Genomic DNA, 22,907 nt, shown 5'->3' with positions numbered 1-22,907 from the left:
GGAATGCAGGAAGCAAGAAAATATGAGAAAAACAGGATTACAAAAACATGAAGTACAACAAAAAAAGTGCAAGAAAGGCACAATGAAAGAAATACTGCAGCTAATAAATGAAATACAATTTTGTGCTAAGAATGACAATTGGAATGGTAGAATAAGATCAAAATGTTTTGAAGTGGTTTCACTGATACTAATACTACAACCTTTAGGGTAAGTATAACTGTGCTTCAGCCTTATGTTTAAAAAAACCCCACCAATGATAACTGAATTATAGGGTAAGAAAGAACCGAGAAGGAAAACAGTAATGAAACTATAGTGATTTTTGTGCACACAATGGTTTGTGTCCAAATGCAAGTACAGGCAGGGACCACTTAAGGCAAGCCTGACATATGACTGACTGTGCACGCACACATTGCGCTGAAGCCAGAAGTGACCCCAAAAGTCACAAAAAGGAGTGGAATGGGGTGTTTGGATTTTTAAAAAAGGTTTCAAATGCACATGAATTAACTTAAAACATACAGTGCCTTGGAACATAACCCCCTTGTAAACTGGGAGTTGCCTGTAGAAGACTGTTCACAAAACCTGGCTTTCCCAACCCTCCCCATGACTACAGCATATAGGGACCTTTGCTATCACAAGATGGCCCCACCCAATTTCTGGTTTTCCCATTGCTGCCCCAGACCTCTCCTGAGAGTCCCAATCCCCTGCACCTTTTTTGGAGGGCGGGGATGAAGGAGTCTTAAATACAAAAAAAGAGGACAGGTAAGCCATGTTGCATGAGTGATCATTTGTTCACAACCCATTATGTTTCGCAGATCCCAAAAAATGGGAGAATAGGATGTTAAAGAGCTGATAGAACAAAATATATAAAGAGTAACTACTCAAGGAATTAATACATTTAGGAAATGGTCCTTGCACAGTATCTGGAGTACTGATGATTTTTTTTTTAAGGTTTTGGAAATGAGTGGCACAGTAGTATTTCAAGCTTACAAATGTGTAAAATGAGTTCCTGAAAGGAACAGGTGAAGAAATAGAACATTAAAAGCTTATTAACGAACAGAGGGGGAAACCCAAACAGATGTATGTTGAATGCTAAAGAAATCAGCTCATGAAAGACATCTTTGATGTGGCACTACTTAACTATCAGCTCTTGCCAACATGGCTGTGCTGGCAGAGGCTGATGTCAGCTATCTAGTCCAAAACATCTGGAGTGCACAGAGTTGGGGAAGGCTGCTATAAATGAAGAGAATCAATGAATGGAGTATGTAGAACAATATGGTGCAAAGTAGGCCAATTTCCTCCTCCTCTTTCCCAATTTTTCCTTTTAAACCAACACTCTCAACATTAACTCATCCCATGTGGTACAAAGAAGGGAAAGAAGGGCCACTGAAAGGCCCCTATACACAAAGCTTAATAGATTTTCAATAATTTGTTCATCAGCAGCTACTTTCAAGATTCCAACTTGAGGCAGCTCAAGGATGTCTGCCAATTTCCTATCAAGAAATCAGATCAGGATTGCTTGGTTTCCCCCCTGGAAGAGAGTAAGGTAAATTAGTATCTTTTGCTTACCTAACACGCCACACATTACAGGCACTGCATTTCCCTGTGCGTTGATTGAGGATGACTGAAAACTCTACTTCGTCACCAGCCTGCAGTTCCACACCATCCTGAACTTCTTTCACGTGAAAAAAGAGCTTTTTGCTGTCACCCACTTCATAGTTTATGAAACCAAACTGAAAAAGGAATGGAAATTGTCTTCTCAATTGCACAACATGAACAATCAAATTGTTTACAAGTAGGACTGAAATTTATTTACAGACAGCACATAATTTAGACTATTTAGGGTTATACTCAAAGATAGTCATACTCAAAGTAGACCCACTGAAATAAATGGATTCTACTATCATCTTAAACGTTTCCTGACAAAAAGGGATGCAGACCTCATTTTTGGAAAAACATTTTAGCCCCGCCCGATAAGATACTAAAAGAGAAAACATTTGTAACAGGTCTCTCCATGGTCAATAATATTTTCATACTTCCTGGCTTCTGTCAAGATTCAAGAACTGTTATCTTGTCTTTTACACCCAAATGAAAGTTATAAATTCAGCTAATTAAACTGCTTGAAGTTCAAACTTGGGGCCTTCAAAATCTAGCTGGGTGCAAAAGAACAAGAATGCTATGTTAAATTCCAATAATTTCCTTCCAGTATTTTATCAGAGAAGGCCCTAATGCAGAAAAATCACACAAACAGCAAAGACATGGCTTGCATCTCAAGAAGTCCTCTCACCTGATCTTTCACACATTCCACGGTGGCTCTGCGGAAAGGTGTAATGTTACAAGCCATTGTTTGTCCATTCTGACCGAGGACACAAAGCTGGAACTTTACGGTTTCTCCTTTTTGCAGACAGTCCCCCTTGTTTGCCATACCAACAATTCCAAAAGGATAGACTTCACCTTTCATTTCTCCTGGAGAAGCAAGCATAACACAAAGACGTGTCATGGTTAAGAATTCTCAAGCAGCAGCTTCCATGTCATTTAGACATCACATTGTAACATGCAAGTCTCACTTCAACCAACTTTCCTAGAAAGATTAATTAGGACACCAAACCAACTATGGAATTAGATCAACTAATACTGGAAAGGCACACTACTCACCATCTTCCATGACTTCAATCATTCCCTGGTATTCAGTCTGGGTGGGATCTACACTCCTGAGAGGACGAATTACTTTACCCGTGTAAACAGCTGGATCAGCCTCATCTGTGATGCCATTCACTATAAAACAAGGCCATCCGCATTACAAGTGGCAATCTTTCCCAAAGAACTTTATGGAGCTTAGCAGAGTCACCCTGTATCAAGTAAAACCTGACCTACCATGGCTAAAGGTATGGAAATCTAAAAGTGGCAGGTTTGCAAAATGCAGGGGGGGGGAATGGAATCTAGGTAGAAAGTTAGCCCTTAATACTTTTTTTCTAATATTTGCTATCTGGAAACACAGTAGTACATCACTAGATGTCATGGGAAAGTCTCTGAGAATACTGAAAACAGCAATTCATCCACATACTGTCAGTACTGGCTTTTCTTCATATGTTTGGGAAGGGCACAAAGTACACCCAACTATGCACTTCACGTTTTCCTTGTATATGGAACCTGATGGGATCACATTCCAATGTGCAACTCCCCACATACATTCTAAGATGTAACACGACATCTCTAGCATGGAAGTTTAAATAAGCTCACTGGGTAGCTACACTGTCAATTTTTCTACTGCAGTGTTTCCCAATATTGAGTAGTGCAATTCTCCAATTTGTGGCAATTATAGGGTAAAGTTGTTTAGTTCTATATCCTTGCTATTCAGTTTCCAATACAGAGTTCCGAAATATTTTATATCAGAATCCGCAACCCATATGAAGACAGTAAGGTTCCCACACTTCAGTCAAAATACCACATAGGAATACAGAGCCAAACAACACTTTATAGCAAGGGTGAGGAACCCTTTTGGGTTCCACGGGCTAGATCCTGATCAGGATCAGCCTCACAGACCAAATATGACAGGTGCGTGGAGCCAGCCATCTGCCAATCACACATCACCATGATATCATGATTGATTTGTACTCCACACTTGACAAAATCCTTTGTGGTGTTCCCAAGCAAGAAGGCTATGTTTTAAAATGCAGGTTTTTTTCTGTTTTCACAGCAGCAGTGGTAGCTGCAGCAGCTGCTGTCAACTTATTTGTCCCCTTTGTCCTGCTTTTCATGTCATATATGTGCTTGTTTTATCTAATCCAAAACACTAATAGAACAGGTTTGTAATTAGCCTTGTTTCTAAGCAAGAATTGCCCTCAGGCAACCAAGATAGATCTAATTCTCACTTCTAGTTTTGGATAATAAACCATTACAGTGGAACAGTCCAAGGCTGGAATTAAGTTCCTATTTTTCAAATCTGGGATAAATGCAACAAGCAGGCACCCACAAAATTGTCAGCGCCAAGTACATACCATTTGAGGTTCAATATTTGGCTTTAAAGAAATTTAAAAACAGCTTTACCTGCATGTGTCTTGTTCACTTTCTCTGCACTGACTTTGTTTCCTTTGCCTTTTGATAAGCTGTATTCAACCATATCGCCAAGTTCCAGGCTATCGATATCACCACAGAATTCACTGCAAACAATTATAAAGAAATCTTGAGTCTGCATAAATGTAACCAAGAATGCCATCCCAACAAATTTACATTTTTAGCAAACCAATACAAATGGGATGGTACTGAGACTCTAATTTCTTTTCAAGCGTTCACAGTGCAGCAGGCTGCATATCATGTAGAAGACCTAATTTATTAACCAGAGGTCAAATGTTTACTTTATATAAGAGCCCTATGCAACACCCATAGCATCCCACTATCAATAACATTACAAATGGATCTTCCATGAGTATTTTTTAAATCAGCCATTATTTGTGTAAATCAGAATAAGCTTATAAAATGTGAATATGCAGCAAGTGGGGATGTTTATGTCACTAGTATAGGAGAAAAAAACCTATGCCCTCAGCATATGCTGTACAACTCACATTAGCCTAACTAAGTACAATTACTAGTCAGAGACAATGGGAGTTGTAGTCCAGTTTAGAGAGCAATATATCAAAGCTACAGTGGTACCTCTAGTTACAAACTTAATTTGTTCTGGAGGTCCGTTCTTAACCTGAAACTATTCTTAACTAGAGGCGTGCTTTCACTAATGGGGCCTCTTGCAGCTGCTGCGCCGCCGGCACATGATTTCCATTCTCATCCTGGGACAAAGTTCTCAACTCTAAGTCAGTGTTTCCCAACCTTTTTTGGGCAAAGGCACACTTGTTTCATGAAAAAAATCTTGAGGCACACCACCATTAGAAAATGTTTAAAAAATTAACTGTGTGCCTATATTGACTATATATAAAGTAACTCTCTTTAATAGGCATCAAATAAACACAAAGAAAGTATTTTATAATTACTTTATTATGAAATAGGACGCACCTACTTTTTTTTGGGGGGGGGGAAATAAAGGAAAATTTTTTTCCCTTTATTTCCCCCCCCCCAAACCAGGTCGGGGAACAGTGGGATGGCGGTGCTGCGCCTCCCCGCTGTCCCCCGAGCTTGTGGGGCTGGCCCATGTCTGCCTGGCGCGAGGGGCGCTCTGCTTCAGGGCGCCCCGCGCGTCAGGCTACAGTCCGCAGCATGGGGAACCCTCTGTTTCAGGGTGCCCCCCGCGCGCGCAAGGCTTGCCAACACGAGTGCGGAGCACGGGGCGTCCTCCGAAGGGCGCCCCGTGCTCCGCGCTGCCAGCTCCCTCCCGCAAGCCTTGCGCTCTCGGGGGGAGATCCCCCGGGTGCGCAAGGCTTGCCGACACCAGCACGGAGCACGGGGCGTCCTCCGAAGGGCGCCCCGTGCTCCGCGCTGCCAGCTGCGGCCCGCAAGCCTTGCGCTCTCGGGGGGAGATCCCCCGGGTGCGCAAGGCTGGCCAACACCAGCGCGGAGCACGGGGCGTCCTCCGAAGGGCGCCCCGTGCTCCCGGCTGCCGCCCGCAAGCCTTGCGCTCTCGGGGGGAGATCCCCCGGGTGCGCAAGGCTGGCCAACACCAGCGCGGAGCACGGGGCGTCCTCCGAAGGGCGCCCCGTGCTCCGCGCTGCCAGCTGCCGCCCGCAAGCCTTGCGCTCTCAGGGGGAGATCCCCCGGGTGCGCAAGGCTTGCCGGCACCAGCCGGGAGCACGGGGCGTCCTCCGAAGGGCGCGCCGTGCTCCGCGCTGCCGGCTGCCGTCCGCAAGCCTTGCTCCCGCCGCCCGACTCGCCCGCCTCCCTCCCACGGCACACCAGCCAACGTCTCGCGGCACACTAGTGTGCCGCGGAACACCGGTTGGGAAACACTGCTCTAAGTAACTCTTCTAGGTTAGCAGAGTTTGTAACCTGAGGCGTTTGTAATTCGAGGTACCACTGTATATCTATTTTGCTATTGCCAGTGACTGAAAGGTCTTTAACTTGTTACACACATACACTGGAATAATACTTTTGATAAGCTTTGTAAAGGTAAAGGACCTCTGGACAGTTAAGTCCAGTCAAAGGCGACTATGGGGTGTGGTGCTCATCTTGTATCATGCAGCCAGCATGACTAAACCGCTTCTGGCGCAGCGGAATACCAATGGGTGTGTCTGTTGCTGTATATAGCAGGGGTGTCCAACCGGTGGATCGTGATCGACAGGTCACTCCCCTGATGATCATGGTCGATCGTGGGATCCTTATCGCTCACGTTTAGAATCATGTCTCCGTACCCCTCCCCGCTTGGTCTTTCCCTGCGCCGGTTTTAGTGTGTGTTCTTCTGTTAGCGGCTGTGTTGTTGGTGAGCGATTCATTTTAATTATCCACACTCAACAACTCTGAACTTCCCGCCCAAGGGCAGATCACTGCCAGTTTATTTTTCTAGGAGTAGATCGCTGTTTCTTGGGAGTTGGATGTCCCTGCTGTACAGCATGAGCCAGACAGAAACTTGCAGGGAACCCAGGCCTGAGATTCTCCATCCCTGCTGCATAGAGCACTCATGTTCCACTTTTTTTAGGATTATAGGAAGATTTTTTCACATTGAGGTTAATATGCAGTCTGCGCGGAGCAGACAAAGCATGCTATTCGACCCTGCAAACCAACCAACTCAGTATTAACCATCTGTTCCACAGCAGGATGCACAGGGACTCTTGCTTGCTACTGTGTGCAAAGATCTGGGGATGCAGACACTAATCCAGCACTGGCATTATACAAGTGGAACAAAGCTTCTGCCACATCAACCTAAACCTGTTTGGGGAGCAGTAGTTACAGTCACAAATCCAATTATGAGTCTTCTGCTAGCAGGCATTCAACTCAACCAATTGTTATGGCTGGTGAAGGAAGACTCCACCTGTCTCAGAATTCTGTGCCTTGACTGGAAATTTTCATTCTCCTTCCAGATGTTATATGTGCACCAAAGGGGGTTCCCACTTTTCAGAACCACTGGAGCACACTTAAATGAGATGATAACGGTTTCCATATGGGGACTGCAGCACATGACATCATGATGCAAGAGCTGACCACATGGACCCCCTTCCAATATACAGAGCACCTCCACATTACTGTTAGTAGTCTCAAGGAACAGTCAGTGGTGATGTGGAGACTCCTGTGTGCTGCTGTATGGACCATGTAGAAGCTGCTTCATCCGGCCTGTACCATATCTGATTTAATGTGCAACAAACTCTTAGACTAATCAACTTGCCTGTAATGGAAGAAAATCTCCTTATCGTGATTGGCTGTTTCAATAAATCCAAAGTTATCCTTTAGAGTTGCCACATATCCTAAAAGCCTTTTTGAACTGTAGTTTCTACCAAGCATTCTTACAGATGTAGCTGTTTGCAACCCAGTTCTCTTCACTTCACAGACTGTAAACTCAACCTATTTGGGAAAAGATATAAAACAAAATAAAATGCCTTCTAGAAGGATTGGGAAGATCACATGCACTTCTGGAAGTAATCTAATGGGACATTTTGCTTTTTCTCAGAAGTGAAAACAACTTATGGTAGTATTAGCTCTCTTTTCAAAATCCCCTCACTGAGGCTATTCAATTCTCAAGCGCTGAAGTCAGTACTCTCTTATTATGCCATTTAAAGTTGAACATCAGCAGTCTCATTTGTAGCCAAACAAGAGAAGGGATTCACATACTAATTCACAACAGTCTTTCACAGTGACACCATTGTTTTTTGTTGAGATCTTATTTTAAAAAAAATGTATTACACAAAAGCAGCCTTAAACAAATCTTAATCCAGAGACACAAGATGTTGGTGTAAGGTTCATAGCCTGAATGGTTCTCAACTTCTGAAGAGAGGCTACAACTATGCACCAGTTCTCAGTATACTCTAATAATATTAAGGAGGTAATGAGGTAATAATTACAAATCAACACATATAGTGAAAACTGAAAAACCAAGAAGGATCTCTAGAGGTATTTTACCCAATCATGGGCATTCTTACATTTTTAAAAACAGTATGCATATTACCTTATCTCCTATCTGAGGAGAAGTAGATCCTTCCACATCCTTAGCCTGATAGGGAATGGTCAGCTTCTCCCCACAATCATCATAAGCAATTATTCCCTCTTCAGCTTCCTAAAAGTGGGGCAGGGGGAGAGGAAATAAAATATAAAAGGATCAAAACTGAAGGAATTTAACTTTTTCCAATAGACCACATACAAATGTGAACTGGTAGTGTGAACATAGGTATTCAGTGACCGAAAATATACTAAGTTTTGTAATCATGAAATTCACTAGTTTTGACAGAGATGTATTTATACAGGGAAACACCTCGTTTTTAAAAATGATGTATAACCAATCACTGTTGGAACTTCAAGAAAGCCTATCCTATCTTTTTCTACTTGGGACCAGTTTCTGAAATATATATTACCTAGTTTCCACAGAACAGAGATATTGCTAGAATTAGTGTAATCATGATTTAATTAAAAGCCCTAAACTATTTTAGCAATGAGGAAGATTAATGCAACAGGTATGTTTCAACTAGATACTTTGTATAAAAAAAAGTTCATAGCAGAGAGATGCTCCTAAGATTCAGCACCTACGTTTATTTCTACAACCAAAAAGAATCTACATTATGCTTATAGAAAACCCAAACCTTGCAACCACACTAAGTAAATCAAATTTAGACACACTTGCAAGACCAGGTTTTGTACTTCCATTATCTTGTTAGAATATGTGTGTTTATCCATCTCAAAGGACACATGAAAAATAAAAGTATGGAAACTGTTATCTTCAGCCAGAAAATGTTTATAAATATATTCCTTGTCTAATCTTTATAGAAGTTTTCAGTTATTATTTTACAGAGAAACAGAAGAAAAACCCCAGGCAGTATTACCTTCTCTTTGCCTTTATTTGGACTAGTGGATTTGGCAGAAGTGGCTTCCTTTTCTATAGTGCCCACAAAACGATTATCTGACTGGGTGTGGAATGAAACAGTGCCTTTTGGAAGTTTCTTAATCCTTATAGCATGATTTCTTTGAGCAGACAGCATATCCTGGAAGAGGAAGGTCATGAAATTGATAAATTGATAAAAAGTGACTGAATTCTGCAGCTGATACTGTATTATTTTATTTTATTTGGCTGTTTTCATCATTGGTTTTATCTCTGCTTTAATTAGTACAGTAAGCAATCTTGAGATCTTATTAGATGAAAGATAATAATGAAGCATAGTAAGTCAGGAAATATAAATAAATGACCTGAAGCAACATGAAGTTGGTAAACTTAAATTGCACAAAATTGTACTTACAGGAACCACAGTAAATTCTACTTCATCTGAAATGTGGAGCTGGTTGCCATCTAGAATTTCACTGAAGTGAAAGAACATGCGGGCATCTCTGTCAACACATTTAATGAAACCAAAGCCATCCCTCATTGCGGCAATCACACCCTGTGGACGGAACACATAGGTCAGTAACTATAGCTGATGAAGAATCCTTATAGCAGGGACTGCCAAACTTGGGTCTCCAGCTGTTTTCAGACTACAACTCCCATCATCCCTAGCTAGCAGGGAGGATAGGAACTGTAGTCCAAACACAGCTGCAGACCCAAGTTTGAGAAACCCTGCCTCAGAGGATATCTGTCAGGTACAACAGAATACCATTTAGTCCACAATGCTCTAGGTCAGGGGTCAGCAACCTTTTTCAGCTGTGGGCTGATCCACTGTCCCTCAGGCCATGTGTGTGGGGTGGGGATGAATGAATTCATATGTCCCACAAATAACCCAGAGATGCATTTTAAATAAAAGGACACATTCTACTAATGTAAAAACATGCTGATTCCTGGACCGTCTGCAGGCAGATTGAGAAGGCAATTGAGCTGCATCCGGCCCGCGGGCCTTAGGTTGCCTACCCCCGCTCTAGGCATTCTCTCCTTGCCTTAAAAAACAGTCATAAGTCAATGAGAGAACTCAAGCCACATGTGAACCAAGCGGAAAATAAATGTTATAAAATAATGAAACATCTATGGCAATAATTTGTGCCCAACACTCCCCCCTCCCCTGGCCAGAAAAACCCTACAATAGAAGAGCATAAAAAGCTTATTGACTCAGATAAATGGTAGTTTTTAGGAAAACTCTAAGACAAATCCAGAGCAAAGCAGACAATATCTCAGTAAACTGTTTCCTTCCCAAAAAGCTTTTTCTTCCTTTTCTCACTCTAATTCCTCAGAGTGGAAAAAACTGTGAGGCATTATTCATTGAAAATAACTATTCTCAGATGGAGGATTCAAAACACTGTGCAACTAGCTGTACAAGTCCCAACATGACTCTGAACTTGCAAGCCTTTGAGGTAAGCTCAAATTGCTCTCTGAATTTTAACATCAATTTTTAAGATGCAAAACTCTTTCTGAAAACTGAGATAAAGGTATGTGGAAAGAGGCAACAGAAGGATTTCAATGCAATTCCTGCTACACATTCCTTTAAAACGGGATATGTAAATGAGAAAAAATTTTCTTTTACAAATGCAAGTTTCATGTACTCCCTTCTCCATGGGAGCAATTCAGCACTAGAATGCCCTCCCATTGTCATGCTTATTATTATATTTCTTGGTCACTTATCTAAAAAATAATTTCCTCTCGACCACCAGGACCCAACCCCCCAAATCTGCTCTAGAGAGTTTCCCAACCACCCAGAGGTTGGGAATCTGAGGGTGCGCAAAGGCTGGAGGGGACAGGAGAGGGTGAGAATGTTCTGTTGTGCGCATGGAAATGTATTTATAATATGTATATAGACATATAGAACTAAAGTTATAATTCTGTAAAACTGCAGCTTGCCGCATCTTCGATCAAAGGCTTCCTTGGAAAATAATTCCTCATGTAGCCGGGAAAAATGCAACATGCTGAAGATTCAGACAACTTCTCAGGACTATTTCAGTGTTCATTGCTACATAAATCGAGCATCATTCTACAGTACCAGCAATGCTAAATGAGGCAACAGTAATTATATCCTATTTCTCTGTGTAGAACACTTACATCTGAGTAGATCTCTATAGAATTGTGCTGTAATTCTCACTGAGTTCAATGGAACATACTCCCATTAAAGTAGACATGGCATGCAGTTTTAATTACTTACCATTTCTCTAGCCTCATTAGTGAGTTGGAAAGTATTGGGAAGAACTTCAATATTAGTGGCTCGTTCCAATTTGTCACGCCGATCTGTTGAAATGTTGAATCTAACGTGGTCACCTTCCAACAGCGTCACCTTTGATTTTGTATCTTTGTCTCCAAATGGAAGTTCTTTAGGAATCACAAAGTCTACTTTTATACGTCCAGGTAATGGGTCATTCTGATCAGAGTACAAAAGAAAGGCCATATTAGAGCTTTCCTGGATTGTACAGTTTTAATACATCAACTGAGAGCTGAACAAGTTCCATTTTCCATTGTAGCACCCAAGGATGCCTCTTTCATTAATGATTTACCCAATTTGTTTCCCGTTACTGAATTTGCTCAGTGTCACAGACTATCAAAGTACTGTACTTTAAAATAAACATTTACAAATAAATTTCTGTACACAATAATGTAAGATATTTGCTACCTGATTTTTGTTGGGTACTTTTGGAATTACTTTGGTTACTGTTCCCTCAAAGTGTTCAATGCTGATATCTTCAAAAATAACAGTTCCTTGAGGCAAAAGTCTTACATCAGTTGCAACTTCTTTACCCTATAAGCAGAAAATTAAGCCAAATAGTCAACTGGTTAAGTAGTTACAAGGACCAACAATAGATCACACAATATACAAATCTAATGGAGACATTTAAGGAAGTTCCTGCAATGTCATGCATTTACAATTTAAGTTGGAGTTAAGAAATTTGGTCTTACATTTCTGTCTTTGATTGTGAACTCCACATCATCACCAGGCTGTAAGGCTTCTAGGTCACCTTTAAATTCACTATAGTGAAAGAATATCTCCTTTACAACATCACCTCTTTCAATGAATCCAAAGGCTTCCTAAGAAGAAAATAGGATCGTTAAGCAAAGAGATGCTATCTTGATCTATATCCACCTAGCTGGAATAAAACTTTTTTTTTTTTTTTGGTGACTAATAGTCATTAGAAAGATCTACAGCTAAAAATGTGCATATATAAAAACTTTTTAAAGGAGGAATGAGTGAATTATATAAAGCCCAATCTAATGCCTGCTCTCTCAGATGCAAGATCTAATGTTCAATGAGACTTCCTCCCAAGCAACCTTACATGGAAGTTCTGTCTCAAAAGTAATAGAATAAGTCTATACACCTTCTCCTCCACACCTACATGGTTCCATAACTGTACAAGTAAATTTCAGAAAGTAGTTAAGTGTTAATTTACCTTCATGGCACAAACTACTCCTTGACACCGAGCCTGTTTCTTTTTCAAAAGCATAATGTTACGAGCACTTACAGCACCAGTACTATGGGGAAAAGTAGATGAAGGTCACATAAGGAAAATATAATTCAATGACTTATCACAATACAGCCAACTACAGAATGATTCTTAAATTCTATGAGTGACTCCAGTTGTGTTTATCTAGGGTTGCCATATTTCAAGAAGTAAAAAGTCAGACACCAAAAATTGATGTTTTTAGGGCTATCGCCTGATAGCTCCGCTGCTGCCGCCAAGCCCAGGTTGCCTGAGCATGCGTGCGCACGCGCACACACACACACACACAAAATTAAACCCCAAATCCAGGACATCTGCTTTAAAATGTAAATTCCCCCCCCAAAGGACATGTTGGGGAATTCCCAGACACATGGAAACCCTAGTTTATCCCACCAAAGCAGATGGGGGGGGGGACGGGACTAGGAGGGATGAGTTACATGAGTTGGTGCAATACTGGGTCACCTTATATGTTTAATGTGCTAAATTCTATTCTACAAACTGGAAAGACATAGGTCTCCTTTCGTTATGACCAGGATATTTTAAGATGAAAACATCACACTGCTACAATCTCTTTACTTGAAGTACACATTCACATTTAGGTCTAAAAAAAAAGCAAGTTTCCTATTAGATTGCTGTACTGCAGACTATCCATTTGTCGAAGAAAGAAAAAAACAAACAAACAAACTGACTAGCTATTTTAATAACCACTCAAAAACAAAGCATCTTCAGAAACTTGATCTGAATGGCCTTTGCAAAGTTTGCTAAGTATACTTCAACTCAAGTAGTAACACTAGTTTCTGGAAAACTTTACTACCTTAGAGCCAACATGGATTCAGTCATTACAAGGTATCTACTTACTGTTTATTTGTATCAATAATGAAGTTAATTTTATCTCCGGTTTCCAGCTGTACATTTCCTTCAACATCTTCTGGGGTATAAGTTAAGTAGAACACTTCCTGTGAATTAAAATTTGATATCATTAATATTTTGCTATGAGTAGAGAAATTTATAAAGTCCTGGTTAGTTTAAACTTCTGAGTTTCAGAACTTGGGAAGTGTGCAGAATATTTGACGTTTTATTAGCATTTTATGAAACTAAAAAATAGTCACAGTGAAGACATTAGTAAACAGTTAACTTTTCTGCTTCATTTTAACTAGCCATATAATTCTAGACTGAAGTTGTGAAAATATTTCAGAATTACAGTCAAAACATGAAGTCAGATGTTTTCTATTTCAATAAATAAGTTTTTAGCAATTTAAATTTTAACTTTTTAAAGCAAGTACAGTTTTTTCACTGTCTACTCTGGCAAGTATTTTAGTTTAAATCATATTGGAGGATCAGTCAAAAAGTTTAAGTAAATACATAAGTTTTACCCCATTACGTTCGTAGCATACACTCCCTGTTGGACTCTGACCCGGGGCAGCTGGAGACTTACTCTCTAAGTTGTGAGGAACAGCACACACAACCTACCAGTCAAAAAAAAATCCATTGCTAATTATTTCCAGAGGCAGCATTATGCATCAGACTGTTAGTTTTCTATAATACACTTGGGGATGCACTTTACAGGTAACCCACAACAGTATGCCATGCTGCAAAGCTTATATCTTACAGTACTTTTGTTAACTGTAAGAATTGTTCTTGGTTAGGTAAAACCCCAGTTTTTACGCGCTTGCCAAAACAAGTGAAAAAAATTAAATTTGAGAAAAATATTTCTATGCAACCAAGGAGAGGCATGCTACACTCAACTCTGCCCTTGTTTGTCTGACCACAGCAGATGCAAATCGCATGCATGGAAAAAGCTTATCATAGCCACTAACTTGTCCATTTATTCGCTCTTCAGGTAATGTTTCTGTTTTAATCTTCACCAGTTTAATAGCAATTGGTTTTCCAGTTCGCCGGTCAGAAGATACTTCAAATTCAACATCATCTGTAAAGCAATTGAAGTTTTATCAATGACACAGGACCGGTCTAGTAACACTTAACAGGAATAATTTGCAAGCACACCTTTACCTTTCCTCAGGCAATCCTCCCTATCTCCAATACTACACAGCCTCAAAAGTACTCTTAAATTTGCTTTTGAGGCTGTGTAATATTGGAGACAGGGAGGATTGCCTGAGGATAGAACTCTCGAAAACTACAAAAAAGCCCAATGAGTTGCTTGCATGTAAATGGTTCCCCTGGATCTCAGTCAGTGGCATTTATCTTGCACGTGCATGCTAAGATCAAAATAACAATTTAAAACATGACTGTATTCTCCTCGGTCAGTGACTCTGGCTCATGAACTCAGAGTAGGCAAAATGAGAGGCTCTTTCTGTACAGCATTCACAGCCCATTCTTCTAGTCCGCTGGTTTCACAACTTTATGACACTGGAGGTATTTTCCACCACATTTCTTCATCTACCAAAACAACTCTAAGTGTTATAAAAGCTAAAGCAAATTCTAGGGTCCCCAAAGGCATCTAGGTGGCCACTGTGAGAAGAAGAATTGATTAAATATGCCTTTGGTCTGATCCAGCAGGGCTCTTGTATTTTTAGGGCCATAATTACCTTGTGAGGGCACACAGATTGGGCCTCACTGTTGCTCTACCTTAAGGATACTGAATCTCTGTCCCTCTATATGTTGGATATCAACTCCCATCAGCCCCAGCCAGCTTGGCCAATGGGAATGAGTTATGCGAATTGTAGCTCAGTCAACCTTGAGAGCCATAGGTGTTCCAGCCCTGCCAGAGAGAAAGTGAGTGCATTCTAGAACACACACAACTGCCTCCTGTAGCTGCACAGTGCAATGGAAAAATTATTTATTTTACATAATTTGTATCATCATCTTCCTTTGTGAGATCAGAGCAGTGTGCACTAAAAAGCAGTAGAAAACAGTAAAACTCACAGCAGCCCAAGCAAGAGCACAAATGTCTGATAAAACTTTTCTATTTAAGCTATCCTCCTAAAGACAGGCAGTTAAGTGTTGCCTGAGAGACAGAATTTTAGAGGTGGCCATCCCAGAAATGGCCCTCAAGGACTATCACTTTTTGAAATTGTTGAAGGGTCAGTGAGAAGGGCCTCTGTGAAAGACCTCAGCTCTTGGGCAGGATTATACAGAAGATAGTGGCCTTTATTATAGCCTGGCTCCAAACCATTTAGGGCTTTAGAAGTTAAAAACAGCACTTAACTGTACACAGGAAACAAATAGCCTGGCCATGCAGTTAGTAAATAAGGGGATTAACATGAGCCCTACACCCCACCCTGATAGCAGTCTGTAGTGGTGCGCAAACTTATCAGCCATTCTACTGAAGAACAAGCAAGAGCTTCCCAGAACACAGTATGGGAAACCAGTTTCTACGATACTCTACTCAATATAGCTTCATCATAGAAGTATCCATATAGTTAAGCCTATCTATCTATCTGTCTGTCTATCTATCTATCATTTATTTATTTATGACATTTCTATATTACTTACTTGCATTTCTAAGCAGTATACATAAAAATAATCCACAGAAAATGGGAAACTAAAACAAAAAAATTATCATAAATTGAAACACAAGGCCTCACTTTGGCTCTCTCAACTAATGGTTGGTTTAACTACTATTGACTAGGCAGACACATCTCTAGTGTTAAGAGGTGCTAATCCTCATCACACATGTAAAGAGCCTCAGTTATGAACCCAGAGAATTCCACCAGATGAATTACCTCCCACTTTAAGCTCCTGTAGGTTGCCATTATACTGTGAACAGTGGAAGAACAGTCTAGCTTGCCGTTCTGAACACTGAATGAATCCATAGGAGGTCAGCAGTTTTTCAATAACCCCAGTTTCACGCAGTCCTGCAGAAGTACCATTGGGGTACCCGTTGTGTCCATTGTTATGGAGAAGGTTTGGATCAAAGCTCATCTGAAAGCAAAAGATAACTTGTGAAATCCTCCAAAAGCAATTCCCATCACCCTTCATACTTAAGGGAACACAGAACACATATTGTGCATTAAAGAGCATCAGATAAGCAAGCAAGTTTCTGGCAGCTAAGGCACAGCTTGTGTACACTATTTGTCTAGCTGAGATCTATCAGTAACGAAACCACATTTACCTTGTAGGATTTATCTATATGCAGTTAATATAGCATTATATTTTCCCATTATATACAGAATAAAGTTAATACTTTATTCAAAATTAGTCATTAGTATAAACTTGCCTTTGCCAAAGAAGGCTACCAAGAAAGCAAAGACAAAAGCTTGCTAATCTTAAGGCAATTTCCATTAGCACCTACTCTATACCCTTGTTGAACTGGAGGCCTAATATCTTATGAACTTTCATAATTCTTTGCTGTACTCCTTCAGCTTAAATGCTCCTTCTCTATCCATAAATGCATTGGTTAATGCCAGAAAACAGGGAAAACTGTCCTGCTGAATTCTCATTAATCTTCTAGAAACACATAGATATAAATATGCTTTAAAAACAATTTTGCTATCTTAAGTTAAATCAAATCCAGAGATAAGTTAGTATTAGGGTATCATTTAACTTTTGCTGTTAGAAGAATCAGTGAACATATCATGCAAGTCAAAGGGCTCAAGGCAAGAAATTGCCAAAATCATGCATTTTGAGACCATATATATTACAGATATGTTGCAGTTTCCTGTGTATCTGTTTAAGAAAGCAAACCTAAAATTCCTGCAACTCCAAGCAGCCATTAAGTGCACAAAAGTTTCAAGTGTAAGAAGCTCTAAACACAATAGTCCAACAGCACAGTTTTAACCAAACAGATCCTTACTCATTATGCTGCTAATAATGCCATTTGCTGTCATCATTATTAATCAGAGTTGACCTACCCACCAAGGACAATGCCAGATTCTAAGCCGACATAACTTTTGGAGATGCATGCGGGCAATCCTCCTATGGACAATTACTTAGGAGCAAGGTCCACTGAACTCAGTGGGATTTCTGAGTATAGGATTGGGCTGAAAGAGACTTTGGTTTTTTGTCAACTAGTACAGGCACTAAGATAACATTATGAAATACAGAATAGTGGTCATTTCTCTTCTTGCAAAGAAACAAGAACAGAAACCCCTTGTACACATGCCAACCAAAAAGCACTAAGATATACTGCAACTCATTTTTTGGCAACATAAGATGCAACAACTCCCTACTTAGAAATTAATGCATCTGGAGAAGGTGCTTGCTATAAACTGTTTCCTATTACAAGTGTATCAAGTGGAATTTATATTATCTATGCCATCATTCTTTCGAAGATTTAGGAAAATAAATCTAAGTGGGCAAGATACATTCAATCAACTTATCAGAATGAATAAAATGAAGTTGCAACACATAGACACACATGACCAAGCTTTCATTAAGTTTCTGAAACAGATACAGGAAAGCACCTTTTAAGAACCCAGCAAGATTTCCAGCTGGTTCAAGTGGAATTTTATCCTTTAACCTGTTGAGGAGATTTAATATCAGTGAAGTTAGAAGTGAGAACATATACAGAGATGAGTTAACTGCAAAGGATCCCCATGCTAAGATTCCATGTCTGTCAAGTTGCCCTGACTTACAGATCTCTGATAAAGAGGGGTCCTCTTCTGTTTTTTAGACCCGGATGAAGTAGAAGATGAAGAGAAAGGTAAAGGATGAGAAGGAGGGGGAGCTGCAGGAGGGGGGAGAGGATCTGATGACACAGTATAATGGTTCTCCATCTCATACAGCTGTGATAACATAGTACACAGTATAACTAGTCAATAGTTAGCACATCTTTAAACACATCCAAGTAATTATCAAATTCCATTTCTCAAGAGAGCTGGAAGTCGAAAGCAATCAATCCAAATTTCTTTTTTAAAAATAGGATTACAGTATAAATAGTATTAGCAAGCACTATTTCTAGGTCAATTCCTCTCCAACAATGTTCTGATTTGCTCATACTACCAGAACTCTGACCAGCTCTTACACAAAAGTACTCACAAGGGAGAAGTGTCATTTGAAATAACTGAGTAATGGATTGAGCTAAGAGTTGGAACATGTTGCATGTTCTTGCACTGCAGCAAACAGTATGTCCAGATAGAATTATAATAGCATTTTATATTTTCCCATTTGAAAGGGATAGCAGAAGAACTGGCACTATTAATGAGACACAGAAAAACTGCTTGTTACATAGGTTCTAGAGTACATTCACACAGTACAATTCAAAAACTGGAATTTTACACAGATAACGCTATGTTATCTTTGTTCATTAACCCTAAGGGTTCAGGCCAAGTCTTTCTTTCCTTCTCATGATTTGGAGAAGAGAGACTAGTACCTGAATTTCAAGTAATGAGCACTTCAAAACTGGTCATTAACTAAATTTAGGACACCAGGAACATTGGCAGCAAGATAACAGCTGGTCTCAGTTCTCCTCAACCTTTATTTAATAAATTTAAGCAAACATCAACTGTATTGCACAGAGATGAACTGAAGAGAAATTGCTCCAGCAACAATTTACGGCCTCTATTCTACAGAGCATGTTGCACCAGTATTGTATTCATGAACAGTTGCTGGTTTACTGTTTACTATGTCAAATCCATAATGCAGGAAAGAAATTCCTACACTGATGTAGGAGTCATTTTCAGGGTTTTTAGGGCAATGAACAAGATATTTTAAAAGCTTTTTTCCTGGATTAGTTTCGTATTTTAAGAATATTATTTGCCTTATAAAGTATCAGAATATTAGTCCATCTAGTTCAGTGCTACTGATCAGCAGCTGCTGAATGTTATTTAAAACAAGGTCTTACTCAGCCCTGTTGAAAGGGCTTTTTAACTGAAACTGCCAGGGATAGAGCCTGGGACCTTGTATATGGGAAGGTATGTGCTCTACCACTGTACTATGGCCCTTTTCTGGGCTGCACTTATAATTCCATTTCAGCAGCCCTCAATTATTTTGAAATACGATCTTGAGGCTTGAGAATTTTGCCTAATTATGTTTTATGGCATCACAACTACTTTTCCATTTCATTTTTGAGTAATAAACAAGTCTTTAGAGGATTGAAGAGAGCCCCTTCCCCAGCATTTAACTATGCTAGACATGAGAAGAAAGACATTGTCTCTCAAGGACATAAACTTTTAAACTTAGTAGTTCGCTGCCAATCTTACAGGCTTTTGGGGAGAACCCCTGAACAATTTCCATGCTAGTAAAGGCTGAGGATGGACATGTTTCAACTAGCTAGCTATCAACCGTATTCCAGATAGACGTGGAGTTGTCACAGACAAGAAAATTTGGCAGATGTATACTCTGCTCATTTTCAAAAAGGCTCAAAATTTGAATCGGCTGCCTTTGGCCATTTGAAGGAAGCTTTGGATCTCTCTGTTTTGGGGTTTTTCAGAGAAATAACAAAAGAAACCCAAAATTATCTAAGTATTAGGGTAGTTTTGATTTTAAACAGCTGGAGAGGTAACCAATTGCCCTGAAACAGGAACTAGGCCTGGTACAATGACCAATGAAAAGAATGGTTGGGAATGAGGGGTGAGTGTGAAATGATTTTCAAACTGAAACTGTCAAATTAAGAGTGTTTTAGCCTGCTCACTGCACTTTGGCAGGGTTATAGGATGCTTTGTTTAATAAGAGGTTCCAAAATGAGCAGACGTTTCTGCTAGTAATCTGCAAACTGGCCACATTTTTTTTTTTGCTCAAAGGAGGTTGTTGCATCACACCATCTGAGCTAGCTTGGCTTTACCCTTAAGAATATTGCTAGTATGGCAAAAGAACTTACTGATTGGCCATAAGGTGATAAATTCAGTCCGACTGGAGATGCATTGCCCAGGTTGGCACTAACGTATGCAGTAGGGGGAGAAGACGGCATGGAAAATTCAACAAATTCTTTCCAGGTGCTTGCCATATTTTTACGCCTGTTTCAACTTAATTTTATAATGCTGCATATAACAAAATCAAACAAGACAACCTTGTCAATGTATATCTGCCACTTATCCAGTGTCATAAAAAGCTGCCATTCTGGCAGCCTCCTAACATATTAAGACAAGAAGGGATTGATGTGCTAGTTAAGGAAGCATTTAATAGCTTTATTTTACCTCAAGAGGGGTTCTGAAATGGAGAGCAGAAGCTGGATGCTAACTGAACTCATGGTTACTATTAATTCAGCTGTCCTTATAGCAGACAATTAACATTTAAACCTATCAGCTTATGAAATGGAGACTCACTGACCGATACTAGTAATTGGGAGAAGGATATGGAGAAAGTTTGAGATCCAGACTTATAGCATTAGAGTAAACTGATTTCAAAAGTGAGAAACTGGAAAATAGTAGCAGAAAGCTTAATGAAATAGCTACAATGATAAGATTGCATTCCACAGTTAGCTCAGCAAATATAACCAAATGGCAATACTGATGAACTTGAATCATTTAAAAACATAAGCACCACAGCCAGATGTTAGCTCTGCTTTTGATATTCTGACCAAATGAAGGTAGTCAGGATTTAAATAAAAGCATTATTTAAACTCATGTCAAACAGTAGTTTTAATTCCAGTATCTATTACTGTTTTAACGAGTACATGCACCAACCTCGCAGTGATATTCTAATATTGCACTTTCAGTAGTATTCGCGAATTCTTCGTTTCAGCACACGTTTCAAAGTTTGAAGACTGCTATTGTTAAAAAAAAGAGATAGCAAGAGACAAGTGATCTATCAAGCTAATAAGGAATAACTGGTGCTGTACTGGGCAGTTTCAGCACAGCACTGAAGAAAACAAAGACTACTAGCAGCGTTGGGACGTGCTCTTTTGAAGCTGTTGAGTAGGCACAAACTTCTTGTTTCAGATCAAGTGTTGTGTCTTCAGTGTAAATTTTACTCTTCTTTGGTCTTGTTTTGTTGTTACGATGTGATGTGTTCCTTTCCTGATCTGAACTTGAAGCAGCAGTTTCAGGTGGTAAATTCTGTTCTGTTACACTTCATACTGGAGAGAAAACAAACAAATAAGAAGTCTATTATGCCACAACTTTTAGACATTTTGGACACTTAACAGATGTGATCCCAACCTTCTGAGCAGATCTTTCTCACAACTCCAAAGTTTTACTAATGCTTGAAAAAAGCTTCTACCTTTTTACTAAGCTCAAATCCTAAATTGCACTGAACATCTGGTTAGAATCTCAGAAATTACTAGTAAATTCTAATGCTTATATACTAATCAGGCCTTCTTAACCAGTTTCAATACGTTTATAAGCATGTATTTGAGTCATGAACATTTTCACAACTAGAATATAAACTCCTGTTGCTTCAGGAACAGAGATCAGAGACAAACATGAATCGCCACAGATATGCAAAAGCATATGTGAAATGTCTATTTCTTTCCTAAATGAACTTTTACTTGCTTTCTAGGAAAGCAATATGGTAATCTAAAAATGTTGATATTATCATGCTCTAACGTAAAAGTACAATAATTTGTAATATTTAAAGCTATTATATAATATCAACAACAAGCATAACTACGCAGGTAGCACAAAGATTTGCCATAAACTGCTTGTCCAAACCAATCCCTGCAGTTTATCTGGGCCAATACCAAAGAACACTGCTAAAAGATTTAAGAGTTGAAACATGCAAGTATATTTTTGTTTTCATTTGTTTTTCATCCTGAGCCTGCCAGTTATAGCAGAAGACAAATGCAAAAGTTATATTTTAAGTTGTGTATTTGAATTTGTTTCCAAACCCAATGCACTAGGAAGAAACAGTACATTCCACACACACACACACCTGCCTGGGTGCTAAGAACCTCAGGTGTACACCTTCTCTCGGTTCCGTCAACATGGTTGGTGGAGACACAAGAGAGCCTTTTCTGTGCCTGCTCCCATATTATGGGATTCCCACCCAAGAGAAGTTAAACTGGCTTCCTCTTCCGCTGGCAGGCCGGGACCTTCCTATTCAAACAGGACTTTGAAAACTAAGGTGCAGACAATACTGACCACTGGGCCACTGCCATGGCAAACTGTATTTTACTGCTGGTCTTAATGAGTGTTTTTTTAAAACCAAACCACACAATTTTTAATTGGTTTTTAAACAAATACAATAACCATTAAACATTTATCCAGCAGTAATCTATTAGTGTTTGTTTGTTTCATTCATTGTCTCTAGACATATGTTTTGGTGTATTTTAACTATGGTATTTAACTAGCTTTTATTACTTTGTCTTTTATAATACACTAATAATAAATAATCAATAGCATCTATGTAATGTATTTTCTCATTAATGAAGGGGCTACATATTTCTTTTCCTATATGATAGAGTCAGGATGCAGTAACGGATAGATAAATCTGGCCCTAGTGATAATTTTTTCCAGCATCCAAACTTCACTGGACATGGAATGCAGAATGATGCTGTGCAACAGCTGAGCCAGCTAACATAAAGGGAAGGAGAGTGAAAAGGGATTGTGATCTTGAGAGGGGAATGAGCAGGAAGAGCTAGAGAACATGAGTAAACATTTGTTTAAAAAAAACAAAAAACCCACATCTTTGTTTTTATACTTCTGTAGTCT

General features: G+C 39.6%; 1 protein-coding gene across 8 annotated transcripts in view; it reads right to left on the bottom strand.

Annotated features, from left to right (window-relative positions):
- The window catches only part of CSDE1 (cold shock domain containing E1), a 29,178-nt gene that overhangs the window by 3,518 nt on the left and 2,753 nt on the right, over positions 1 to 22,907 (bottom strand). Inside the window, exons 2-20 of one of the 8 annotated variants that reach the window (XM_081915241.1) lie at positions 20,943 to 21,334; positions 20,138 to 20,297; positions 17,955 to 18,104; positions 16,104 to 16,302; positions 14,238 to 14,347; positions 13,794 to 13,886; positions 13,279 to 13,376; positions 12,370 to 12,451; positions 11,882 to 12,010; positions 11,598 to 11,723; positions 11,136 to 11,348; positions 9,315 to 9,455; positions 8,904 to 9,062; positions 8,036 to 8,143; positions 7,259 to 7,434; positions 4,045 to 4,157; positions 2,653 to 2,772; positions 2,285 to 2,463; positions 1,567 to 1,730 (exon numbers count right to left, since the gene is read on the bottom strand). In XM_081915241.1, the coding sequence (XP_081771367.1) occupies positions 1,567 to 1,730; positions 2,285 to 2,463; positions 2,653 to 2,772; positions 4,045 to 4,157; positions 7,259 to 7,434; positions 8,036 to 8,143; positions 8,904 to 9,062; positions 9,315 to 9,455; positions 11,136 to 11,348; positions 11,598 to 11,723; positions 11,882 to 12,010; positions 12,370 to 12,451; positions 13,279 to 13,376; positions 13,794 to 13,886; positions 14,238 to 14,347; positions 16,104 to 16,302; positions 17,955 to 18,104; positions 20,138 to 20,263 (2,486 nt within the window). In that variant the 5' untranslated portion in view covers positions 20,264 to 20,297; positions 20,943 to 21,334. The remainder of the gene's footprint in view (positions 1 to 1,566; positions 1,731 to 2,284; positions 2,464 to 2,652; positions 2,773 to 4,044; positions 4,158 to 7,258; positions 7,435 to 8,035; positions 8,144 to 8,903; positions 9,063 to 9,314; positions 9,456 to 11,135; positions 11,349 to 11,597; positions 11,724 to 11,881; positions 12,011 to 12,369; positions 12,452 to 13,278; positions 13,377 to 13,793; positions 13,887 to 14,237; positions 14,348 to 16,103; positions 16,303 to 17,954; positions 18,105 to 20,137; positions 20,298 to 20,942; positions 21,335 to 22,907) is intronic. The other 7 variants (XM_081915243.1, XM_081915242.1, XM_081915245.1 and 4 more) reach the window with 7 other exon arrangements.

The sequence above is a fragment of the Podarcis melisellensis genome (genome assembly GCF_964234715.1).
Source record: "Podarcis melisellensis genome assembly, chromosome: 6".
Taxonomy (NCBI): domain Eukaryota; kingdom Metazoa; phylum Chordata; class Lepidosauria; order Squamata; family Lacertidae; genus Podarcis; species Podarcis melisellensis.
The sequence above is the reverse complement of the archived record's forward strand: the minus strand, read 5'-3'. Positions and strand labels throughout refer to the sequence as shown.